The 19,827-nt window shown below is 44.4% G+C and overlaps 1 protein-coding gene across 3 annotated transcripts in view; it reads right to left on the reverse strand.

Moving 5' to 3' along the window:
- The window catches only part of ANKRD27 (ankyrin repeat domain 27), a 67,110-nt gene extending 47,659 nt beyond the window's left edge, over positions 1 to 19,451 (reverse strand). The window contains exons 1-10 of one of the 3 annotated variants that reach the window (XM_063141403.1): positions 19,437 to 19,451; positions 7,625 to 7,756; positions 6,550 to 6,660; positions 6,020 to 6,176; positions 4,896 to 5,050; positions 4,016 to 4,075; positions 3,865 to 3,918; positions 3,717 to 3,782; positions 2,487 to 2,563; positions 1,068 to 1,189 (exon numbers count right to left, since the gene is read on the reverse strand). In XM_063141403.1, coding sequence (XP_062997473.1) covers positions 1,068 to 1,189; positions 2,487 to 2,563; positions 3,717 to 3,782; positions 3,865 to 3,918; positions 4,016 to 4,075; positions 4,896 to 5,050; positions 6,020 to 6,176; positions 6,550 to 6,660; positions 7,625 to 7,726 — 904 coding nt within the window. In that variant the 5' untranslated portion in view covers positions 7,727 to 7,756; positions 19,437 to 19,451. Of the gene's footprint in view, positions 1 to 1,067; positions 1,190 to 2,486; positions 2,564 to 3,716; positions 3,783 to 3,864; positions 3,919 to 4,015; positions 4,076 to 4,895; positions 5,051 to 6,019; positions 6,177 to 6,549; positions 6,661 to 7,624; positions 7,760 to 18,589; positions 18,600 to 19,238; positions 19,342 to 19,436 lie in introns of those variants that run through there. The other 2 variants (XM_063141401.1, XM_063141402.1) reach the window with 2 other exon arrangements.
- Positions 19,452 to 19,827: the final 376 nt, after the last annotated feature.

The raw sequence follows: 19,827 nt of genomic DNA on the forward strand, positions 1-19,827 counted from the left end.
TGGGCTGAGATTCTGTGACTGGCCCAAAGTCACCCAGTGGGTTTCCATGGCCGACTGGGGACTAGAACCCAGATCTCCTGACTCCCAGTCCAACACCTTAGCCACTACACCACACTGGCTCTCCATTCACACAATCATGGGGGGAGGGAGGGTAAATTATCCACGGAGTAGAGAGGGTTAAGTGGATAACCTCGCAGTCCCCCACTGCTTCGCTCGTGTAACAGTGGGCGCTGCAGTGCGAATCAGGCCGCGCAGCCACTCCAGCCATCTGATGGGCTGCGTAACCAGAGAAAAAGCCCGTGCCGGCAATAGCATCGTCAGAAGTGGTGGTCGCTCTTGCTGGCAGGACTCTATGGTTGGGGCCGTATTTTTTTTCATTGGGCCGAGCAGAAATACCCACAGACCTCCAACCAGATGACATGGGGACCACTGTGGATTCCTGCTAGTCCTGCTGCAACAGGTGAGTAGCTGCCGTGGGCATTTCAACCCACCACACAACACGCTAACCCACCCCATTTTGGAGCGATCCATAGTGGTTTAGCATGACATCTGAACAGGCCCACGGAGTGAGAGGAACCATCTTGAGGCATGCTTTTTGTGCAAGAGAAAGGATGCATAAAGCTGCCTTTCAAGAGTGACCTTGGGCGCATGATCTAGACACACGGGCTTTTTTAAAAAAAAGTAGTCCTGGCTGAGGACGATGAAAGTCGTGGCCCTCCAGATATGTTGGACTACCCGGTTGGAGAAGTCTACATTAGTGTATAACAAAAGAAAACCACAGCCTAAGAGGTACCACATACAATGGTTCTGAATTGCACCTTACATTCTATTCTTTACAAGCTGGGCATCTCCGGAAAAACGCTGCCTTCTCCCTACCAAAAGGTATTTGAAGATGCTCCCTTTCAAAAAGCAAGCATTATATATATTTTTTTCCTAAGTGGTAATAATAAAGCAAAAGCACCTGAACATTCCATTCTGAGCTCATTTAAAAGCATTCGGAAGGGCGCTTTCAGAAGCCCAGAGACACACTACATTGAAGCGATCGCGTCATTGCCATGGATACAGACCTCTTTGACTCGGGGACTGCATTATGACTTGCACCACTTTGCGCAGACAGAGGAGCTTTTGTTGAGGGGAGGTGCACTTATTCAGCTGGCCCAGTTCTCGCTTCGCACGTGGTATGTTGAAGCTGCAAGGAGTTTGGGGAAAGAAAAGCTAAACGCTTAATGTACTGCCATCCAAGAAGTTGTAGCCATCTGAGATGCACTGTCAAAAGGGATGTGCCGGTTTCAAACCACGTAAACTGCAAGATCCAGTTCCCCCATTCCACCCCACACCATAATCTGGGGTCGGAAAACATGAACATAGCACAGGAGACGGGGGCGTTACGAAACAGATGAGATCCCTTTCATTCTAACAAACTAACTCAAGGACTGATCTAAGGGTCCGAAATGCATCAGAGTGTTTTTATTGTATTAAAAACATCCTTTTTTCTACCCCTTTGCCTTTTTGGGGTTTTTTTTTTGGGGGGGTCCCTTCTTTTGGCCATACTTTAGGGTCACCAACTGACCAGAGGAGACTGGCATGGCCTGTTGTAGCGTCTTTCACAGCTGCTTTATCCAGATTTCAGCAATTGACATAACATAACAGCCCTGCTGGATCACACCAAGGGTCCATCTAGTCCAACACTCTGTTCACACAGAGGCCCACCAGCCGTCGACCAGAGACCCACAAGCAGGACATGGTGCAACGGTACCCTCTGACCCATGATCCCCAGCAACTGGTATATATAAGCTTTCTGCCTCTGATACTGGAGGTAGCCCATGATGCTCTTCACACCACGAGATAAACATTGCCTACCGAGATCTCCAAATCAAGCTCCCTTTGACATTGCAGCCACAAGGACTTAAAGTTAACAACCCTAGGACAAGCATGTTTCTGAACCAAGAGCATATGTCAAACTCATACATCTAAAGATCTCTTCCTTATGTTGCTGCAACTGAAGTGTTACCCTCAAGATCTTGCCTTCTCTAACTTGGTGCCTGCCAGATGTTCTGGACAGCAACTCCCATGAGCCCCAGCCAGCATGGCCAATGATCCAGGATACTGGGAGATGAAAGCCAAAACATCTGTAGGGTGTCTGCTTGAGGAAGGACTCTAGTGTTGCTGTCAGCCATTTCAGGATAAATGCCAACAGAAGAGCATCCCTTCTCCTACATCTGCAGTGAGCAGGCCCCAATCCACAAACGTGGATATTTGCTCTTGGGAACAGGGCAAGTGGCACACCATCTTACAGCAGGCAACTCAACGCAGGGTTTCTTTTAGCGACAGCTCTCTCTCTCTCTCTCTCTCTCTCTCTCTCTCTCTGTTTTGCTCAAGTTATTGGTTGTTCCCTGCACATCTTACCCAGACACTCAGAAAAAGACCCGGTAGAAAAACCTTTAGAAGACAGTTGACATCTCTCTGTGCCACATTCACACACACACCTGAATTCGGGCTTGATGCCAAGGTCTTTCTGCTGCAGGTCTTGCAGGCTTCGTGTAATTTTGTTGAAAGCTGCATCCTAGTCAGTGAACACAAAGAGTGCCATTTTCAGACCCTGGCAAGAAGTTGCCCTTCTAGCTGCAGCTTGAGACATTTTGTACCCCATATGTATCCAAGCATGTATAAAGGTCTTTCCCAATTTGATGCCTTCCAGATGTTTTGGACTACAACTCTGATAATTCCCAGCCAGCATCCACCATTGACCATGTAGGCTAGGAATTATGGAAATTGCAGGCCAAGACATCTAGAAGATACCAGGTTCTACACCCTTGGATTGGCGGTGCTGTACTTGGACCATACTTGGATTAGCCATTGGCCATGCTGGCTGAGAATGATGGGAGTTGCAATCCAACACATCTGGAGGACATCAGATTGGGGAGGACCACTGTAGAACACATGGCTCTTTCCTAGTGCCAGGTCAGAGCATTTGTCCATTTTCTCCTGTATTGTTCTACCTTACTTAGCAGTAGCTCTTCAAGGTCTCCTGCAGAGATGTCTCATCACTTGCTACCTGATCCTTCTAACTCAAGACACCACCTAGAGATGGGATCCAGGACCTCCCACATGCAAAGCATGCGCTCTACCACTGAACTATGGGCCATCCTCATTAGGAAGGAAACACTTTTATTTATTTATTGCATTTATACACCGCCCCATAGCCAAAGCTCTCTGGGCAGTTTAAAAAAGTTAAAAACAGCAAACATTAAAACAAATATACAAAATTTAAAAACATAAAAAGCATAAAAACACAGTATCCTTATAAAAACAGCTATTCTGGGGTCTGGTAAAAAAAACACCCAACTCAGCATATGTTGTTAAATGCCTGGGAGAAGAGATAACAATGTTGGCGCCAGGCGAGCCTCGTCGGGGAGATCATTCCATAATTGGGGGGCCACCACTGAAAAGGCCCTCTCCCTTGTTTGCGCTGGCTAAGGACAATACTACCTGCTTAAGAACAAACGTACATTCAAGTGGGTTTCCTCCAAAACACACCTGAGCAGCGATCAGAAAGACACGCATATGCATTTCGAAGGGAAAGTCTTTGGGGTTCAAGTATGCCCCTTCCCAAGTGTGATAATACATGCCCCTTTTATACTCTGATTTTGGGAAGAGTACAAAACATCTCAATACATGATCCACCCGACATTCTAGCAATTGAAAGAGACACCCACCTCAGTTGCCTCAATAGTCCCCACATATTTAAAGATCACATCATAAAGAGCATGGTGGATATACATCTGCAGAGAAACAAACATAACATTTGTACTGGAGACACCCACGTAGTTAATAAAAGTTCCCACTCACATTCCCAATACTCACATCCACGGCTTGTTTCATCAGATTCATCTGAGGTTCCTGTTTCGCAAGCATTCTCTAGTTATCAAGGAAAGAAGGGTAGCATTAATATATAGATATACGTCCGAGGAAGGGGTGGCTATTATTGTACAGAGACACATTACATAGCACTCACGAGGTGGGAGTCTCTCAGTAACTGCTGAATGCATTTGGTGTAGAGCGCATTCACAGAATCCTGAAAGCAAAACAAGAAAGCATTAAGGAAAACAAAATTTGTTTAAAGATTTATAAAACCTACCAATATTTTGCATTTTAGACAAGCATACAAAGGTTATCAGGGAAGTGTCAGATGACTAATTGTGTAGTGTAGCAGGACAGTCCTTGAGAAGGGATTATGCCCCTGTATATCATGGGTAGATAGAATGTAGATCTCTGGGTGATTTGCTGCAATCTACAAGGATTTCCATCTCATAATTATTTAACAATAGCAGCAACAAAATTGCTCTGCCCCGCTCCCTCTCCTTGGCTTAAATTAGACTGCTGGTATGAAGAAAGAATGGAATTATTTTTGTGAGCTCTGTTCAGTTCTGGTGCTCAGAACAAATTCCAGAGTTTAGAATTATTTAATTCCAAGTATGAATTTTGCACCAGGCTCCCAGTTGGTGGATCTCCAAGTTCTAGTAAAACAAGCAAAACAGGTCCCAGCACTCCGAAGCCTGCCCATTACTGCTGTACAATGTTCATTCTAGATTTGTACCTGAACGACTTTTATCATGAGATAATCTAGCAATAGCAATGGACAATTGAGGCAGAAAGCCACTTAAAGACCAATTGATTGAAATTTAATAGATATTTACGCAAGTTTGAAAATGTGTAAATATATTTCTAAAGGAAGCAGCACATTTTTCAGATAATGTACCGATGGCATAGCAGGAATCTTAGAAGAGGCATTCCTCCTATATGAGAGATGGGAGAATGCCTCATAAGACGGCACTCGCCATCTGCCGTGGACCACTTGTATAAGCCTCAGGCAGGTTGGAAGATCAGATACTAACTATGTAGTGTCGTAGGATTTTCCTGTCATGCTCCTTGAAAGTCCTGTGGAAAGATGCAATAGCTTTATCAAACTTTTCAGTGTGCCTTCCCAAGAACTCTCTCACATCTTCAATGTTTTTCAGGGAGTAAGAATTCGATGGTGTTGAGGGTGGTTCTGAAATGGAGGGCAGGTGTCAGTGTACAGAAAAGATCTCCAGTTACTTTTAGAAATTATTTATTTCATTTCTATACCGCCCAGTAGTCGAAGTTCTCTGGGCGGTTCACAAAAGTTAGCAGCGACCCAAAGCCAGACACAAAGGCTCAGTGCAGACAACACATTAGTCAATGCAGTGTGAAAACTCCACTCAACGGTTGAGGTTTTAGGGGATACTTCCCACACGACATGTTCTAATTCCACCATTAGTGTGACTGTGGGCTACCGTGGAGTTGAGTAAAATCCATCACGATGTTTGATTGACAGCTCCTCTTCCCTCTCTCCTCCCCAGGTCCTCCCAATGGTATCCCATCAGCCATTGCTAAAAAAAAAAAAAATCCTGGTGGCTCTCCTAGAGCGGCACTCACCCCTTTCGCCACTCTTGCCAGGGAACTCTGTAGCCAGTTGGAAAGGTCAACGCAACAGGAAACTCCACAGAGTCCTCCACACAACACAATGGTTGTGCAGAAACTCTCCTCCGCACAGTGTGGATATTCTGCGTGAAGTGTTTTCTAAAAAGACTCCACCGTGGAGTGGAGTTTTCCTGCCAGACAAGACTTTTCTCAATGGTGGTGTAAAAATTCCATCATGGAGTTCAAAAACCACTGCTGAGAAACGTGTTGTCTCTTTTTAGCTCAATTCAGACAAGAAACCAGGATCCCTCTACTACTAAACTCTTAACTCTTTTCCTGGAAAAGCTTTCCCCACCCCACCCCCCAGCAAACAAGTCTTGCTATGGAATTGTTTCATGCCAGCCTCCTAGAATGATTTTGCTTTCATTCCCACTGCTTCATGAGAAATACCCAACATTTCCTTCCAAGCCAAATACACCGCCTGCTCATGGTGTCTACGAAGGACTTGAAAAGGATAGTAGTCTAAAAACTGGCCAAACTCATCCTATTCATGTGGAGAAAAAACACGACTACTCACCTTTGCTCTCTTTTTTTTCTAGAGAATGAGCTATACAAAGGATGCTGAAACTTTCTTCTTTCTCATTGTAGAAAGTTTCCTCAAACAGAACAGGTATTGAGCAATGATGATTAAAGCCAACCCCAAGTACGATCAAGTTTCCTTGTATGAAGATTTGCTAAGTAAAGAGAGAGGGACACACAAAAATCAGAGAAACGTAATCACTATGAACAATTGTTTAAACGCTGGCTATCCATGTAGCTTGGGAGAAAGACTTGTCCAAAGCAAACTAGATTTAACCCAAAGATTATAATATGGTATTTTCCCTTTGATATGGCACGATGGAAAGGTTCTTATAATGTTTGACTAGAGGGAAAGAAATGTACATCAGTTTTAGGATAAAAAACCTTTTACTTCAAGGCTAAGAAGCTTTGCTGATGAATTGTTTACAATCAATTTCGTCCAACGAAGTTCACGTGATTGCAGGAAGATTGGGTTGGCCACTGTCAATACAAAACCGCACTGGATTCCCATTGTAAGATTCCACGTACCTTTCCATTTAAAGTTTGGAAGTTTTCCTCCACCGGCTTAAGAACGTAAGAGTCAAACTGGCAAGCTGAGATGAAGCTACTTGAAAGGCTTCCTTTGCATGGCACTAATACCTAGAGAAGTAGTAACACAGTATCAGGTGCACATATAGCTAAACTGGCTCCTAAAAGCGTCGGCGTTGGAACAAAGCACATTAAGCCTCCAAATGTTGAACTCAGACAACCATGAAACACAAATCAGGACTCGGTTACCCCAATGGGAGTTCCCCCCACTCTATTGTAACAAACGGTGGCTAAGACACTGGCAAGGTAGGGGGTGAGGGGCAAGGAATGCTCTATGTTGTGGCCTCCAGTGACATCAGTTCAACAAAAAACACTATTTTCTCTCAAGTCCTCAACACTTTGCTTCCAAGTCCCCTTCCACAAGGAGAGCTAGACACTCTGGGTTGGAGTACTAATGATGGTTCTCTTAGTGGACTGTCTTCTACTCGGTTCCTCCTCAGACAGCCCTGTGAAGAAGAGCCATAGCTCAGAGGTCGAGCACATCCTTTGCATGCAGAAAGCCCCAGATTCAATTCCTAGCATTTGTAGGTAGGGCTGGAAAAAGTCCTGCCTGAAACTCTGGGGAATCACTGCCAGTCAGTGCAGACAATACTGGCCTTGGTGAAATAATGGTCTGACTCAGTATAAGGCAGCTTCTTCTGTTCCCTCCCTCGCTATTGAGTAGGATCACCCCCAACTGCACCTACAGCCCTTCCACCAGGGATGTACAGCAGGAATGGTCAGATGCTCTAAGCAGCATGAACACTAAGCTATTCACAGGGAAGGATGCTTTGACAGTTTCCCCACATGCATTAAATTAGCTTCAAGAACCTGAACTCTATGCTCACTTCTTGGCACTCTAAGGGACCCCTGCAACTGGTGCCCTCCAGATGTTTTGAACTTCAACTCCCATCAGCTCCAGCCAGCACAGGCAATGGTCAAGGATGCTGAAAGTTGGCATCCGAAACATCTGGAGGGGACCAGGTTGGGGAAGGCTGGCCTAATCCATTTCCTAAAGGCACCACATTTTACTTACAATTCCATGCAATTCTGCAACTTTCCTGCAGAGATCGGGACGCCGTTTCTGCATTGCTAAATAAAAGGGGTTCTTTAAGAGGTCTTCATCATACATAGCCATAGGGGCCTTCCAAGTATCCAACGCAGAGGACTTCTGGAAAGTAGAGGTCCCACCCCGCCCCCCAAGAACAGAATCAGATTGGCAGTTTCATAACATTTTCAGCCTACCATAAAAGTACCATGCAACTTCCTTTCACAGTCACAAGATGTACTGATGCATGCAGAACGTATTATTCAGAACAGAGTCTTTCATTGAAGTGGCATGTACTAACACTTTGTTCTGGGTTGTACTCACCCTTCACTTTTATCTGAAAGATGTTTCAGCTTTCTCACAGTAGTACTGTGCGTTATAAGAATCCCAGAGTGGACATGAAAGCCAGGCATCAACAAATCTACTCATACCCAGAGCTATCAAATAGGATCACAAGTAAAGATTCCTACTGCTGTTTTGCTTTTCCATATTCTCCAGCACAATACAGAGAAGTCCCTGCCTCTTCTTCAAGTCTTCTCCTTTAAGGGAAGGCGCTGAAGGCAAGCCAAACAAAACCTTGAGGAACTCTACAGAGAGGTTCAGGGTATTAGCTTTCTTCACTGTACGCATTATCTTATTTGTTACATTTATATCCAGCATTTCTTTGAAAGAGCCCAAGATGGCATACACGACCCTCCTCCTCTCCATTTTATCCTTACACAACAACCCTTTGAGGTAGTGTAGGCTGAGAGTTAGTTACGGGCCCAAAGACACCCATGAGCTTCATGGAAGAGGGAAAGGGGATAAGAACCCAGATCTCCCAAATCCCAGTCCAACATTCTAACCACTACACCACATAAGCTCTGAACTAACAATTAAGACTCACACATACAAAGCATTTTGCAGAAGACTTCAGATCTAAACCAAAAACTTGTAGGCAGCATGAACCCAACTGAGAACATAAGAAGAGCCATACTGGATCAGACCAGGGTCTATCTAGCACAGCATTCTGTTCACACAGTGGCCAACCAGCTGTCGACCAGCGACCCACAAGCAGGACATCGTGGCACAGCACCCTCCCACCCATGTTCCCCAGTAGCTAGTGTATATAGGTTTACTGCCTCTGATACTGGAGCTAGCACAGAGCCTTCTCCTCCAGGAATTTATCCAGCCATCCAAATTGGTGGCCATCTCTGCTCTAACAAGTAGCTAGGAGCAAGTCAGTTTCCCCATTCTTCCCATGCTGTAGTAGTCCCATGCACAAGAAGAGTAAGTTCCATTGATTTCAGTGGGACTTGCATCCAAGTAAGCACGCCTAGGATTGTACCAGAAGACCGTGTGTTCACTTATGTACCAGTATTTCCACATACTCCTGTATAATTTCCAATTATATAGGAGAGTACCCCATGAAATAAGTGTCACTCACTCCAATAATGCAAGACTTCTAGAATTTGTGGTTGGAGGAGCAATGGGTCCTTTCCACACATTGCAAGAGGTCACCTATGATACTAATTTCAATTCATCACATAGAGCATCTACTCTCCTTGCCCAACCTGGTGAGATAGCCTCTAGAGGCAGGCTTTGTAGTAAGCACAGACACAAATAGGATGAGAGAGAAAAAATAATTATAGCAGAATGCTATTAGTTCCCGCCATAGGGACATTCAGAAGCCAATCAAATCAGAAATGGTCCCTATTAGTCCAGCACTCAACGCTTGGCCTCCTGGTGAATGGAGGCCCAAAAGGGATGTGCCAGGATAAGAAGAGGTGATATTTTGCTCCTCTAACAATGTGGCCCTTGGGTAGTGAACTGCCAAGAACTTGACTCTAAGGCTGTGCTCCAGATGTGTTGCACTGCAACTCCCATAATTCCCTGCCAGCATGGCCAATACAATACAATGGTTTGTACTGACTTTTTTCTTTAGAAGACAGAATCCTAACTCATTTTCAAACTGCTTATCTGTAATCTCTCTCTCTGCACTTCATTTTGTACTTTTGTACTTTTTTTATCAAGGACAGGAAAAGCATGTGATAACTAGCTTCCTTATAACTTAAAAAGTCTCCAATTACACCAGGGTCAGTTGCACTTTCTTCAATATATCTACCAAAAGAACTACTCTGATGACCATATTGCAACATTTCCCAACCTCTGCCCTCCAGATGCTTTGTATTCCAACTCCCATCAGCCCCAGCTAGAGATGTAAGATTTCCGGAAATTTTGACACCAAGGGCAAAAAAGGTTCCCCCTCCCTTTTTTTTCTGGAAAAAAACAAATTTTCAGAAAAATTGAATAAAATGTAGTACTAGCATTTGCTTGTCCTCGGTGCACAGAAATTGTAATGATCTGATTCTGTACATAGTTTTTAGAAATCATTTGGGAAGTAAATATATGAACACTTGTCTTAAACATTTCATTGATCATGCTAAAATAAAATATTCCATAATCCATTTTTTCCACACAAAAAATGGAGGGGAAAACATCTTTCCCCAAATTTTCTGGTTTTTCTCCGGGCCTTCACGTCCTCCAGATGTTTTGGACTACACCAGGTTGAGGGAAGTTGCCATACTGTGACCAGGCTCCCTATCTACCCCAAAACTGTCCCTCATTTTGCCCAAGTATCAAAAACGCTAAACTCATTGTCTCCTGGACAACCTCCAGCCCTACCTCAACTCCCTTGCAGCACCACCACGCTTGGGGACCCACCAAGCATCAAGATTTAATGGGTCCGGAACAGCCAAGATACTTCAGTCATTCCTTACATTTCCATATCGCCTCATAACTGAAGCTCTATGGACTGTTCAGAAATGTTACAAACCATTAAAAATGCATCATACAAAGTGTTAAACTGTTTACAGAAAAAACAGACAACACATATGTAGACAGCATATATCTAAAAACTGATCTTTAAACAATCAACCAAAGACATGTCTAAGAATATCTAAGAATATTTTTAACCTGGCTCCAAAAAGGTAACAATGTTGGTGCCAGGTGGGCCTCGTCGTTGGGGGGTCACCACTGAGAAGGGCTTCTCTATTGTTGTCACTACCCAAGCGTTCACTCGGAGGAGGCGCCTGGACGTAGCCTTAGATATTGAACGTAGTGTAAGGGTCTGTTCATGCTGGGAGAGACACTACATAGAGTATTGTAGTCCTGAGTTGTGTAGGTCAAAACCAGCACCTTGAATCAGGCTCAGAAACATACAGGGCTTTAAGCCTAGAACAATTACTTGGCTTCTTCTAAGAAACTATAAGCAACACTAAGGTCAAACTACAGAAAATAAGCAGAAAAGTTTCAGAAAAGTTAGATGAAAGGAAGAAATACCAGCATACTGGAGGGTCAACTACAGCATTAATGCATTACTTCCGCTGTACATTCAATTTTATTTATTTCTTACCAACGTACAAAAAGCTACTGAGACAAACGTCTGCACCTCCCACCCTGTGAAGTAGGACAGCCTACATCCTTTTGCCTACTTTCCTTAGGGGTAGTGCCACTGTCACGTGTGCGTGTTTTTAATCCGGCCCACCTGAGAAAACAGGATTATAGCGTTTATAAGTGGAGAAGGATAGGGCCCTTTTTCAGAGCTTCCTGTAACCTCCTTCACAACTCAATTACTGTGTTCGCCACGCAGCTCAGCATATGGGTAGGCCAATGTCCAGGCTAAACAGGAGAATCAAATCAACCCCAGTTTCCAATCTAATATTAAAGAGCCAAGCAGAGAGACGTTGAGAAATAGTCAGTAGTTTTTAAAATAAAACCTCAAACTACTTCTAGCTCACTAAACCTTACTAATGAAGATCTTAAGAGCAGCTCACCAAAATTGCTTTCACTTGGGGGGGAAAAGCCCACTTGACTTCGGCCTAGCTAGGCTAGGATGTCCTAAGAGAAATCTCAAAGAGTTAAAATCGTTCTATGGGGCTGGGCAGTCCCAAAAGAGGGGAATTCAAGCAGGTCAATTAATAACCTGGAAGGAAGTTGAGAAATAGTCAGGTGCTTTTAAAAAGAAATGAAACAAACTGATTCTAGTTCACTAAACCTTACTAAGGGTTTGTAAACCATAATGAGCTTGAGGTTTCGTTTCATTTCCCACAGCAGCCACAGCAGCTGTGGGAGCCATTTTGTGGTGGTGTCCAAAGCAGTTTCTAAAACTCCCAAATGTGTCCATGGGTCCCAAAAGTTGGGGGGGAGGCTGCCCTATGCAGTGTGCATGATGCAGGGTAGTCAAGCAAAGAGGCACTGGGAAATCGGGATATAAATGCAATAATAAATAAGTCAGCAGCACAGAGTCCCATGTGAAAGTGGATTGAGATTCACTGGTGGGTCCTGGCCCACAATTCCAATACTTAAAAGGTTGTCACACAGAGGAAGGCCAGGATCTCGTCTCGATCCTCCCAGAGTGCAGGACATGGAATAACGGGCTCAAGTTACAGGAAGTCAGATTCCAGCTGGACATCAGGAAAAACTTCCTGACTGTTAGAGCAGTACGACAATGGAACCAGTTACCTAGGGAGGTTGTGGGCCTGCACTAGAGGCATTCAAGAGGCAGCTGGACAACCATCTGTCAAGTATGCTGTAGGGTGGATTCCTGCATTGAGCAGGGGTTGGACTCGATGGCCTTATAGGTCTCTTCCAACTCTACTATTCTATGATTCTATGATTTGAGAAACACTGAGCTACAGGCAACAAGAAACAGCATTTAACACTTTTGTGAATGCTGCTAGTTTAGTTACAGAGTTTACTCCTACTGGCCAAATGCAGACAGGATCATAACTCAAATCCAAACCAGACCACAGAGATTTAAAGTCATTTTGATTTGACAAGATGGCAGCTCCAAAAGGCAAGAAGGAAGAATTCCAAGGGATGGCAATTCCCATCTTGTGAGATTACACGCCACACACAAGTAACTTGCCCTAAACCGCTTAGTGGCAACAGAAGAGACACAAGCCAAGCCAAACTGACAATGGTTCTTAGAACTAGTTGGTCACTTCCTTCCTTTTCCCCATCACTTCATTCCACATTATTTTCTGCGCATTTCAGTGACAAATCCTACAGCCACAGAGAAAACCAACAGCAACCAGTTTTGGAGTAAAGGGTGAATAAAAATCAATGACTTTTTAAAAACACACACACACAAAACGGATTTTTTTTTTATTTAAATCAGTTTTTTTTAATAAAATGCTTTTTGAGGAAAAATCTATCTAAAAATAGTTTTCTACTTAAGATACATTATAGTCTAAAGGTTATTCATCATGAAATAAGGATTAGCTTTTAATTAGGTAGCATGAGGCTGTATATTCATGCAATGTTTAATTTTTTTGGTAAATGAATTCCATTAATCCATTCACAATGTCATACTCTTCCAGAGGTTTCTGTAAGATTATTGGGCATTTTTTTCTATCTAGAAGATATTATCACAGATGCTTGGTTTTACAGTTCTCAAAACTGAATTTGTGTCTGCAGAGATCACAATCCCATTGTTCCTTTGCAAGTTTATGTAAACAGAATCAACCCCTTACCTCTTAAGTGCTAAGTTTCAAAAAATTCAATGAATAGAGTGCACTTTTGGGGGGGGGGAGTCACATGATTAAATCATGTGACTTTCTGAGTAGTGATTTAAATTGTGTTTTAAATCATGATTTATTATTTATTATTGATTTATTTATTACATTTTTATACTGCCCAATAGCCGAAGCTCTCTGGGCGGTTCACAAAAATTAAAACCATTAAGAACATAATAAAACATCCAACAATCTAAAAACCCAAATACAAAATACATATAAAAAGCACAACCAGGATAAAACCAGGATAAATTGATTTAAAACAAATCCACCCTGGTTTGAAGATGTGTCAAATACCAATAGATATGCAACAGGGATGAGGGGTGGGATTGGTTAGAGAACAGTGAAACTTGTCAACTTGTTTGAACAAGCAGACCTAGGGAGGTATAACTCTACACCTCAATCCAGCCCTGGCCTTACTCTTCCGCTATCTCCCCTTGGCCTCTCTGTTATTTTATCTCTCACATTTGCATTCCTTATCTTCGCCAAGCAACTCAAGGATATGTATGGGGACATTTCCTTTTTTTATTTACAAGCTGCCTCTGTAGATTAGACTGAAAGGTGGCAAATACAAAATACCGTATTTTGTATTTGTGCTTCTAACCTGTTGGTTGTTTTATGATGGTTTTAATTTTTGTGAACCGCCCAGAGCGCTTCGGCTATTGGGCGGTATAAAAATGTAATAAATAAATAAATAAATAAATTGGCCCAAGTTCACCCATCATGCCCTCGTCTCAAGCAAAATATTCAAAAGAAGTCCCATAGCACGACCCCCAGTAAGTTGCAGAACTTCAAAATGCAGTATATATGTTGGGAGATCGCATGATGAACGCCCCTCTACGTAAACATGACTTCTTCCACATATAAGGAATTATCAGCCAATCCCTCTGTCCTTCCTACATGAGCTGGCTACGTGTACGGTTTGCGATATGGGAGATCATTTAATCATGCAGCCCTAATCCACCTCCTAAAATGTCACAGCCCCAGGAAGAGTCAAGATTTTCCTGAACACATGTATCAGCTGTAGCTATGTAGTCATTCTTTACAATTTTATTCTCCTTGAAGAAAAGTTCTGCAAGGCACGTTCAACAGGTCACATTTGTTTACAATGGACCATTCTGATGTAATTGGTACCATCCCTTTTCTAAATAGGGCTAGCAATGCAAGACAACCACCAAAGGTATTTTCAGGTATATTTCACGGTCACTTATGCATGGATTAGTCAACTTCTGCCGTTGTTATCAGACTGACTAAAGAATTATCTGTTTTTGCCTTTAGTAACCAAAACATTCTCCCAATGACTAACACAATTAGATACTTCATCATTCCATTCTTTTACCATTACTGCATGAACACATTTAATACAAATCTCAGACGTCCTACAACCAAGTCAGAAGAGGCTTAGACGCAGTAGCCTACTATTTGCCACTTATGAAAAATATACCTACTGGATATTCTTACATATCCAATCACATATTTTGAGTTAATTTAAGTCCTTAAGGTCTTAATTAGGTCCTTAAGATCATCTACAGGGGCCCTTCTCCGTGAGCCCCTGCCAAAGGAAGTGAGGCAGGTGGCTACTAGGAGGAGGGCTTTCTCCGCTGTGGCACCCCGGTTGTGGAACGAACTCCCCAGAGAGGTCCGCCTGGCGCCTACACTGTACTGCTTTCGTCGCCAGCTGAAGACCTTTTTATTCACTCAGTATTTTAACACTTAATTTTAACTTAAATTTAAATTTTACTGTTTTAACTCTGTATTTTAATCTTATAATCAACTTTGCTGTGTGGTTTTATTCTGGTTGCGCTTTTTATACTGTATTTCGTAATTGTGTTTTTAACCTGTTGGATGTTTTTTGTGGTTTTAATTTTTGTGAACCGCCCAGAGAGCTTCGGCTATTGGGCGGTATAAAAATGTAATAAATAAAATAAAAAAATAAAATAAAATAAAATAAATTAATTTAGAAGTTGGTGATTTAACAAGACCATCCTCTGACATGGTACTGTAGCTTCTGGCTTTTATTTATTTACTATATTTATGTCCCATAACACAAGCTTGCTGAGTAGTTCACAGAATACAACATTAAAATAAAGTTATAAACTATTAAAACTAAAACACACATACAGATTATAAGCTGAGAGAGGCCTACACTGTAAGGCAGACATAAATGTAAAAGATCTGAGTGAATAAAGAGGTCTTCACTTGCACTGCAGAGACCATAAAGTTCGTTCCAAGGGAACATCTCTGGGAAGATGTTTCCAAACTGGAGTGCCATGATCAAAAAGGTCCTCTCCTTTGCGCTTCCCTGCCTCACTTCATTTTGCATAGTGATGTGGAGTCTCTTAAGATTCAGGTAGGTACATACAGTAGTCGGTGAACTGTCCTAAGAACAGTTCACCATCTACTATATGTACCTACCTGAACTTTAAGATCTTCCAAGGCTCCAAGTTGACTGTAGTTTATGAGATAATGAATAACTTCTCCATTATGTTTGAATGTGATAGCCAAAGAAGGTGAACTTCAACCAGCCCAAGAGAAGCCTGCCAATCTCTCCCGTGTGTGTGTGTGTGTGTGTGTGTGTGTGTGTAGAACCATTTCGGCTATACAAGGATCCACACTAGGATAATAAGTTGTCTATCCAGAGATACCAGGGGTCATAGAATCATAGAATAGTAGAGTTGGAAGGGGCCTATAAGGCCATCGAGTCCAAACCCCCCGCTCAATGCAGGAATCCACCCTAAAGCATACCTGACAGATGCTTGTCCAGATGGGGAACTTGTGGCCCTCCAGATGTTGTTGGACTCTCAACTCCCTAGCCAGCATAGCCAATTGTCAGGGGTGCTGGGAGCTGGAGTCCAACAAAATCTAGAATCCTACAGTTTCCCAATCCCTGGTATCTAGAATGTAAGGAAGTCCCCTTGCCTGCTTAGCATTGCACAAGTCATGCCATAGAAGCAGGACAGAACATTGTGAACTGCCCAGAGAATTTTGTGAGACACCCAGAAAAATGTCGCCTATTGGGGAGTACAGAAATGAGAGAATAAAACAACAATGACAGTCACCTGACTGGAGAAATGTGAACCAAGAAATTTCTAGTACAGAGAAGACTTTGTCCAGTACAAATACATAATGCAAGATGTGGTAATGGCCACCAATTTGGATGGCTTTAAAAGAGGACTGGATAAATTCCTGGAGGAGAAGGCTATCAATGTCTACTAGCCCTGATGGTTATGTGCTACTTCCAGTATTTGAGGCAGTAAGCCTGTGTGCACCAGTTGCTGGGAAACATGGGTGAGAGGGTGCTGTTGCACAATGTCCTGCTTTGTTGGTCCCTGGTCAACAGCCGGTTGGCCACTGTGTGAACAGCGTGCTGGACTAGATGGACTCTTGGTCTGATCCAGCAGGGCAGTTCTTATGATAAAAGATCCCTGCAGGATCAGCCCAAAATGCCATCAAGTCTAGCATCCCCCTTCCAACAGGGGCCAGCCAGACGTTTCCTGGAAGCCCACAGCAAGTCACGGAAGACAACAGCCCTCCTGAAAACTTGGCATTCAGAGATATGCTTTTTTAAACCAGATTTCCCCAACCTGGTGCCTTCCACATCTTTGGGGCCACAACTCCCATCAGCCCCAGCCATCATAGCCAATGGTCAGGGAAGATAGGAATTGTAGTCCAATACATCTGGAGGGCAGCAGTCTGGGGGACAGCTGTTCTAAAAGCTTGCTTACAACGTCATCCAAATCTGAATTCAAGTAACCCTTCATAATATGAGGGCCAGTGGTAACAGTTGGTAAGTCAGATAAGGAGTGGGGGGAAACCCAGGTTCAAATCCCCACTTAGGCATGAAGTTCACCAGACCAATCATACTCTCCCAGCCTAACTAGCCTCACAGGGCTGTTGCAAGGATAAATATGGAAGTCACGGGGGTGGGGGTAGGGGTTAGGAAGTACCTTGTACACTGTCTTGAACTTCCTGGAAGAAGGATAGAAGAATCATGAGAAGCATGGTATACAGCAGCACAAGGTATGTACATTCCAAAGCCTTTGACATAAACAGGATAAGCCCACTATAGAAGTAAATTGGTTTTAAGATGCCAGTCTGTTTGCTGCCTTTATATAACTTCAAAAGCACAGCTCCTATAATCTCTTTCCAAGGAAGTCAGTTGACGAAGTGTGTGGTGTAGTGGCTAGAGCCAGTGTGGTGTAGTGGCTAAAGTGTTGGACTGGGAGTCGGGAGATCCGGGTTCTAGTCCCCACATGGCCATGGAAACCCACTGGGTGACTTTGGGCCAGTCACAGACTCTCAGCCCAACCTACCTCACAGGGTTGTTGTTGTGAGGAGAAAACAGAGAGGAGGAAGAGGAGGATTATGTACACCGCCTTGGGTTCCTTGAAGGAAAAAAGGTGGGATATAAATGCAACAAATAAATAAATAATATATCCATGCATGAGTAAATGCTTTTCAGTAAACAACTATGTTGTTGCATTGTTGTTTTGTTTTTGTAGTTTTGTTCCCAAATCCATATTAGTGTAATATCTTTATTAGGCCAACCCCACCCCTGCCCAATCACAAAAGGTGTGCACGCTTTCAAAATCTCTAGATCTCTTCTCCATCAGGTAAGATGTTACAAAAAAAAATCCAACAGTTTGGGGACGGAATGGAATAGGGGTGAAAGAAACATGCCCATGGTGAAGTCACAATGCCTGCAAGCTCAGAGTCCCAAGAAGAAGTGGAGGGACGTTTCTAATGAGGCTCTACAGGTCATGTGATGGTTACAGGTTGGACCTGCAGCTGCCCCTAAGATTGCTGGGAAACAGAAAGCCCAAAGGGCTGCATCTCCCATTTTGAAAATATAAAAGCCAGTTGTCACTCTGACATCCATCCTGGGAGAGAAATTCTCTGGCTCTTTTTATCAACAGATCACAAAGTGAAACTAAGCAGCCTTTACATTAACCAAGCTGGGGATAATTTTAGAATTGGTTTAACAAGTCACAGCCTTTGCACCTCTGGAACAAGAAAACAATGTACTATGTCACCATAAATATCTTAAAGACATACATGCTTTTATCTACTCTATATGCAAGTTACCATAAATATCTTCATTTTCAACCCCAGAACTAAAGTTATACGGATACAGACAAGAACCAACATATACTTCCCCTTTTCGCCAAAGAGAGGAAATAGATGAAGCCCCCACCTGTGAAGACACAGGAAAGGGTCCAGGCTGAAAAAACGGCAGTGCAAGAAAATCCTGGTGCAGAACTTGGTCTGCAATTCGCTGCACCCTTACTTAAGTGTAAGCTCTATTGAAACCCTGTGGGATTTATTTCCAAGTAAACACAGAGGATTTCACTGTTGCTCGTTCCTAAGCCTCCCAGAAAAATTTCTTATGACTCACCTCTCCTAACTCTAGGTTGCTGGATGTAAAAATTACCTCTGGCCAGAAATGCTCCCTTAAAAATACTTCGAGTGTATCTTCTCCACTCTGGGCACAATCCTATGCACGTTTCGACGGGGGGGGGGGGGGAAATCCTATAACCCCAACCTATATGACTTTCCTCTCTATCTGATCATGCAGAGGATTGCGCCCTGAACTGGCTTCGGCCAACGCACAAGCCAGATTCCAGGTGCTGCCTTCGGTAAAGGGACCTGCCGATACAGGCACCCCTCTAAACTTTCCCACATCACTCGAAAACTTTGGAAAGCGACACCCGGCTGAAGGAGCAGGAGGCTCAGAGCACTTTAAGGAAGGCGGCTAGGCGTGGGGAGGGAAGGAGCCCAGACCCATCCAGGCCCCAAAGCGGCATACGCGGTACAAACAGCCACAGAAGCGACATCCCTGCTAAGCGCTACTCCTTGAGTTGCCTTCCGTCCGCCTCTCTTCAGGAAGGAAGTAAAACCACCCCAAGGCTGGTCAACCTCCCCTGGAAAGGCCTGGAGGAGCTGCGGGTACCCCGGGCGCCCTCGCCCTCCCCGCGAGGCGTCGCCCCTTTCCCCGGGACGGGCTCCAACGCGCTGCAAATCCCCCTGGTTCGCCCCTGACTTACGCACTCATGGAGTTCGCCCCGGGTTCACTTTCCTCCTAAGCCATCGAGAGCGGCGAGGTCTCCTCGGCACCCCCCGCTCGTCATCATCATCATCTCCAACCGCCCTCCCCCTGCAACAGGAGCGGCGGCGGGAGTCGCCGCCTGCGCTTTCGCCCAAGCCCTCCCTCTTCCGAGCCCAGCGATCGGGGCGGGTCCTACCCAGCAGGCGAGCCAATAAGCCGGAGCGTTTCGGCAGCCGTGCGAGCCACGTCTGCTCAATCGGTGGCCGGAGAAGGTGGAGCTTGAGAGGCAGAGCGCGAGCAGCAGCTGGCCGAAAAGGAGACGCCGCGCGAGGCGGAGAGAGGAGGAGAAGTGGACCGGGACCGGCGGCTGCGAGATGGACTGCGGGGCTGCTTCCTGCTGCTGGAGCTCCATGGGACCGCGGCTCGGGGTCCAGCTGCGCGCTATTTAATGGTGGCAGCCCGGGCGCTGCCTCCGGGAAGGAGAGCGCGCGGGGCTGCTCCGGAGCCGCCGCCGCTGCTGCTGCGCGCTTAAAGGGGGCGACGAGCGTCCGAGCAAGAGCTCTGCGGATCGAGGAGAAGGAGGAATC

This window comes from Elgaria multicarinata, chromosome 14 (assembly GCF_023053635.1).
Source record: "Elgaria multicarinata webbii isolate HBS135686 ecotype San Diego chromosome 14, rElgMul1.1.pri, whole genome shotgun sequence".
NCBI lineage: Eukaryota > Metazoa > Chordata > Lepidosauria > Squamata > Anguidae > Elgaria > Elgaria multicarinata.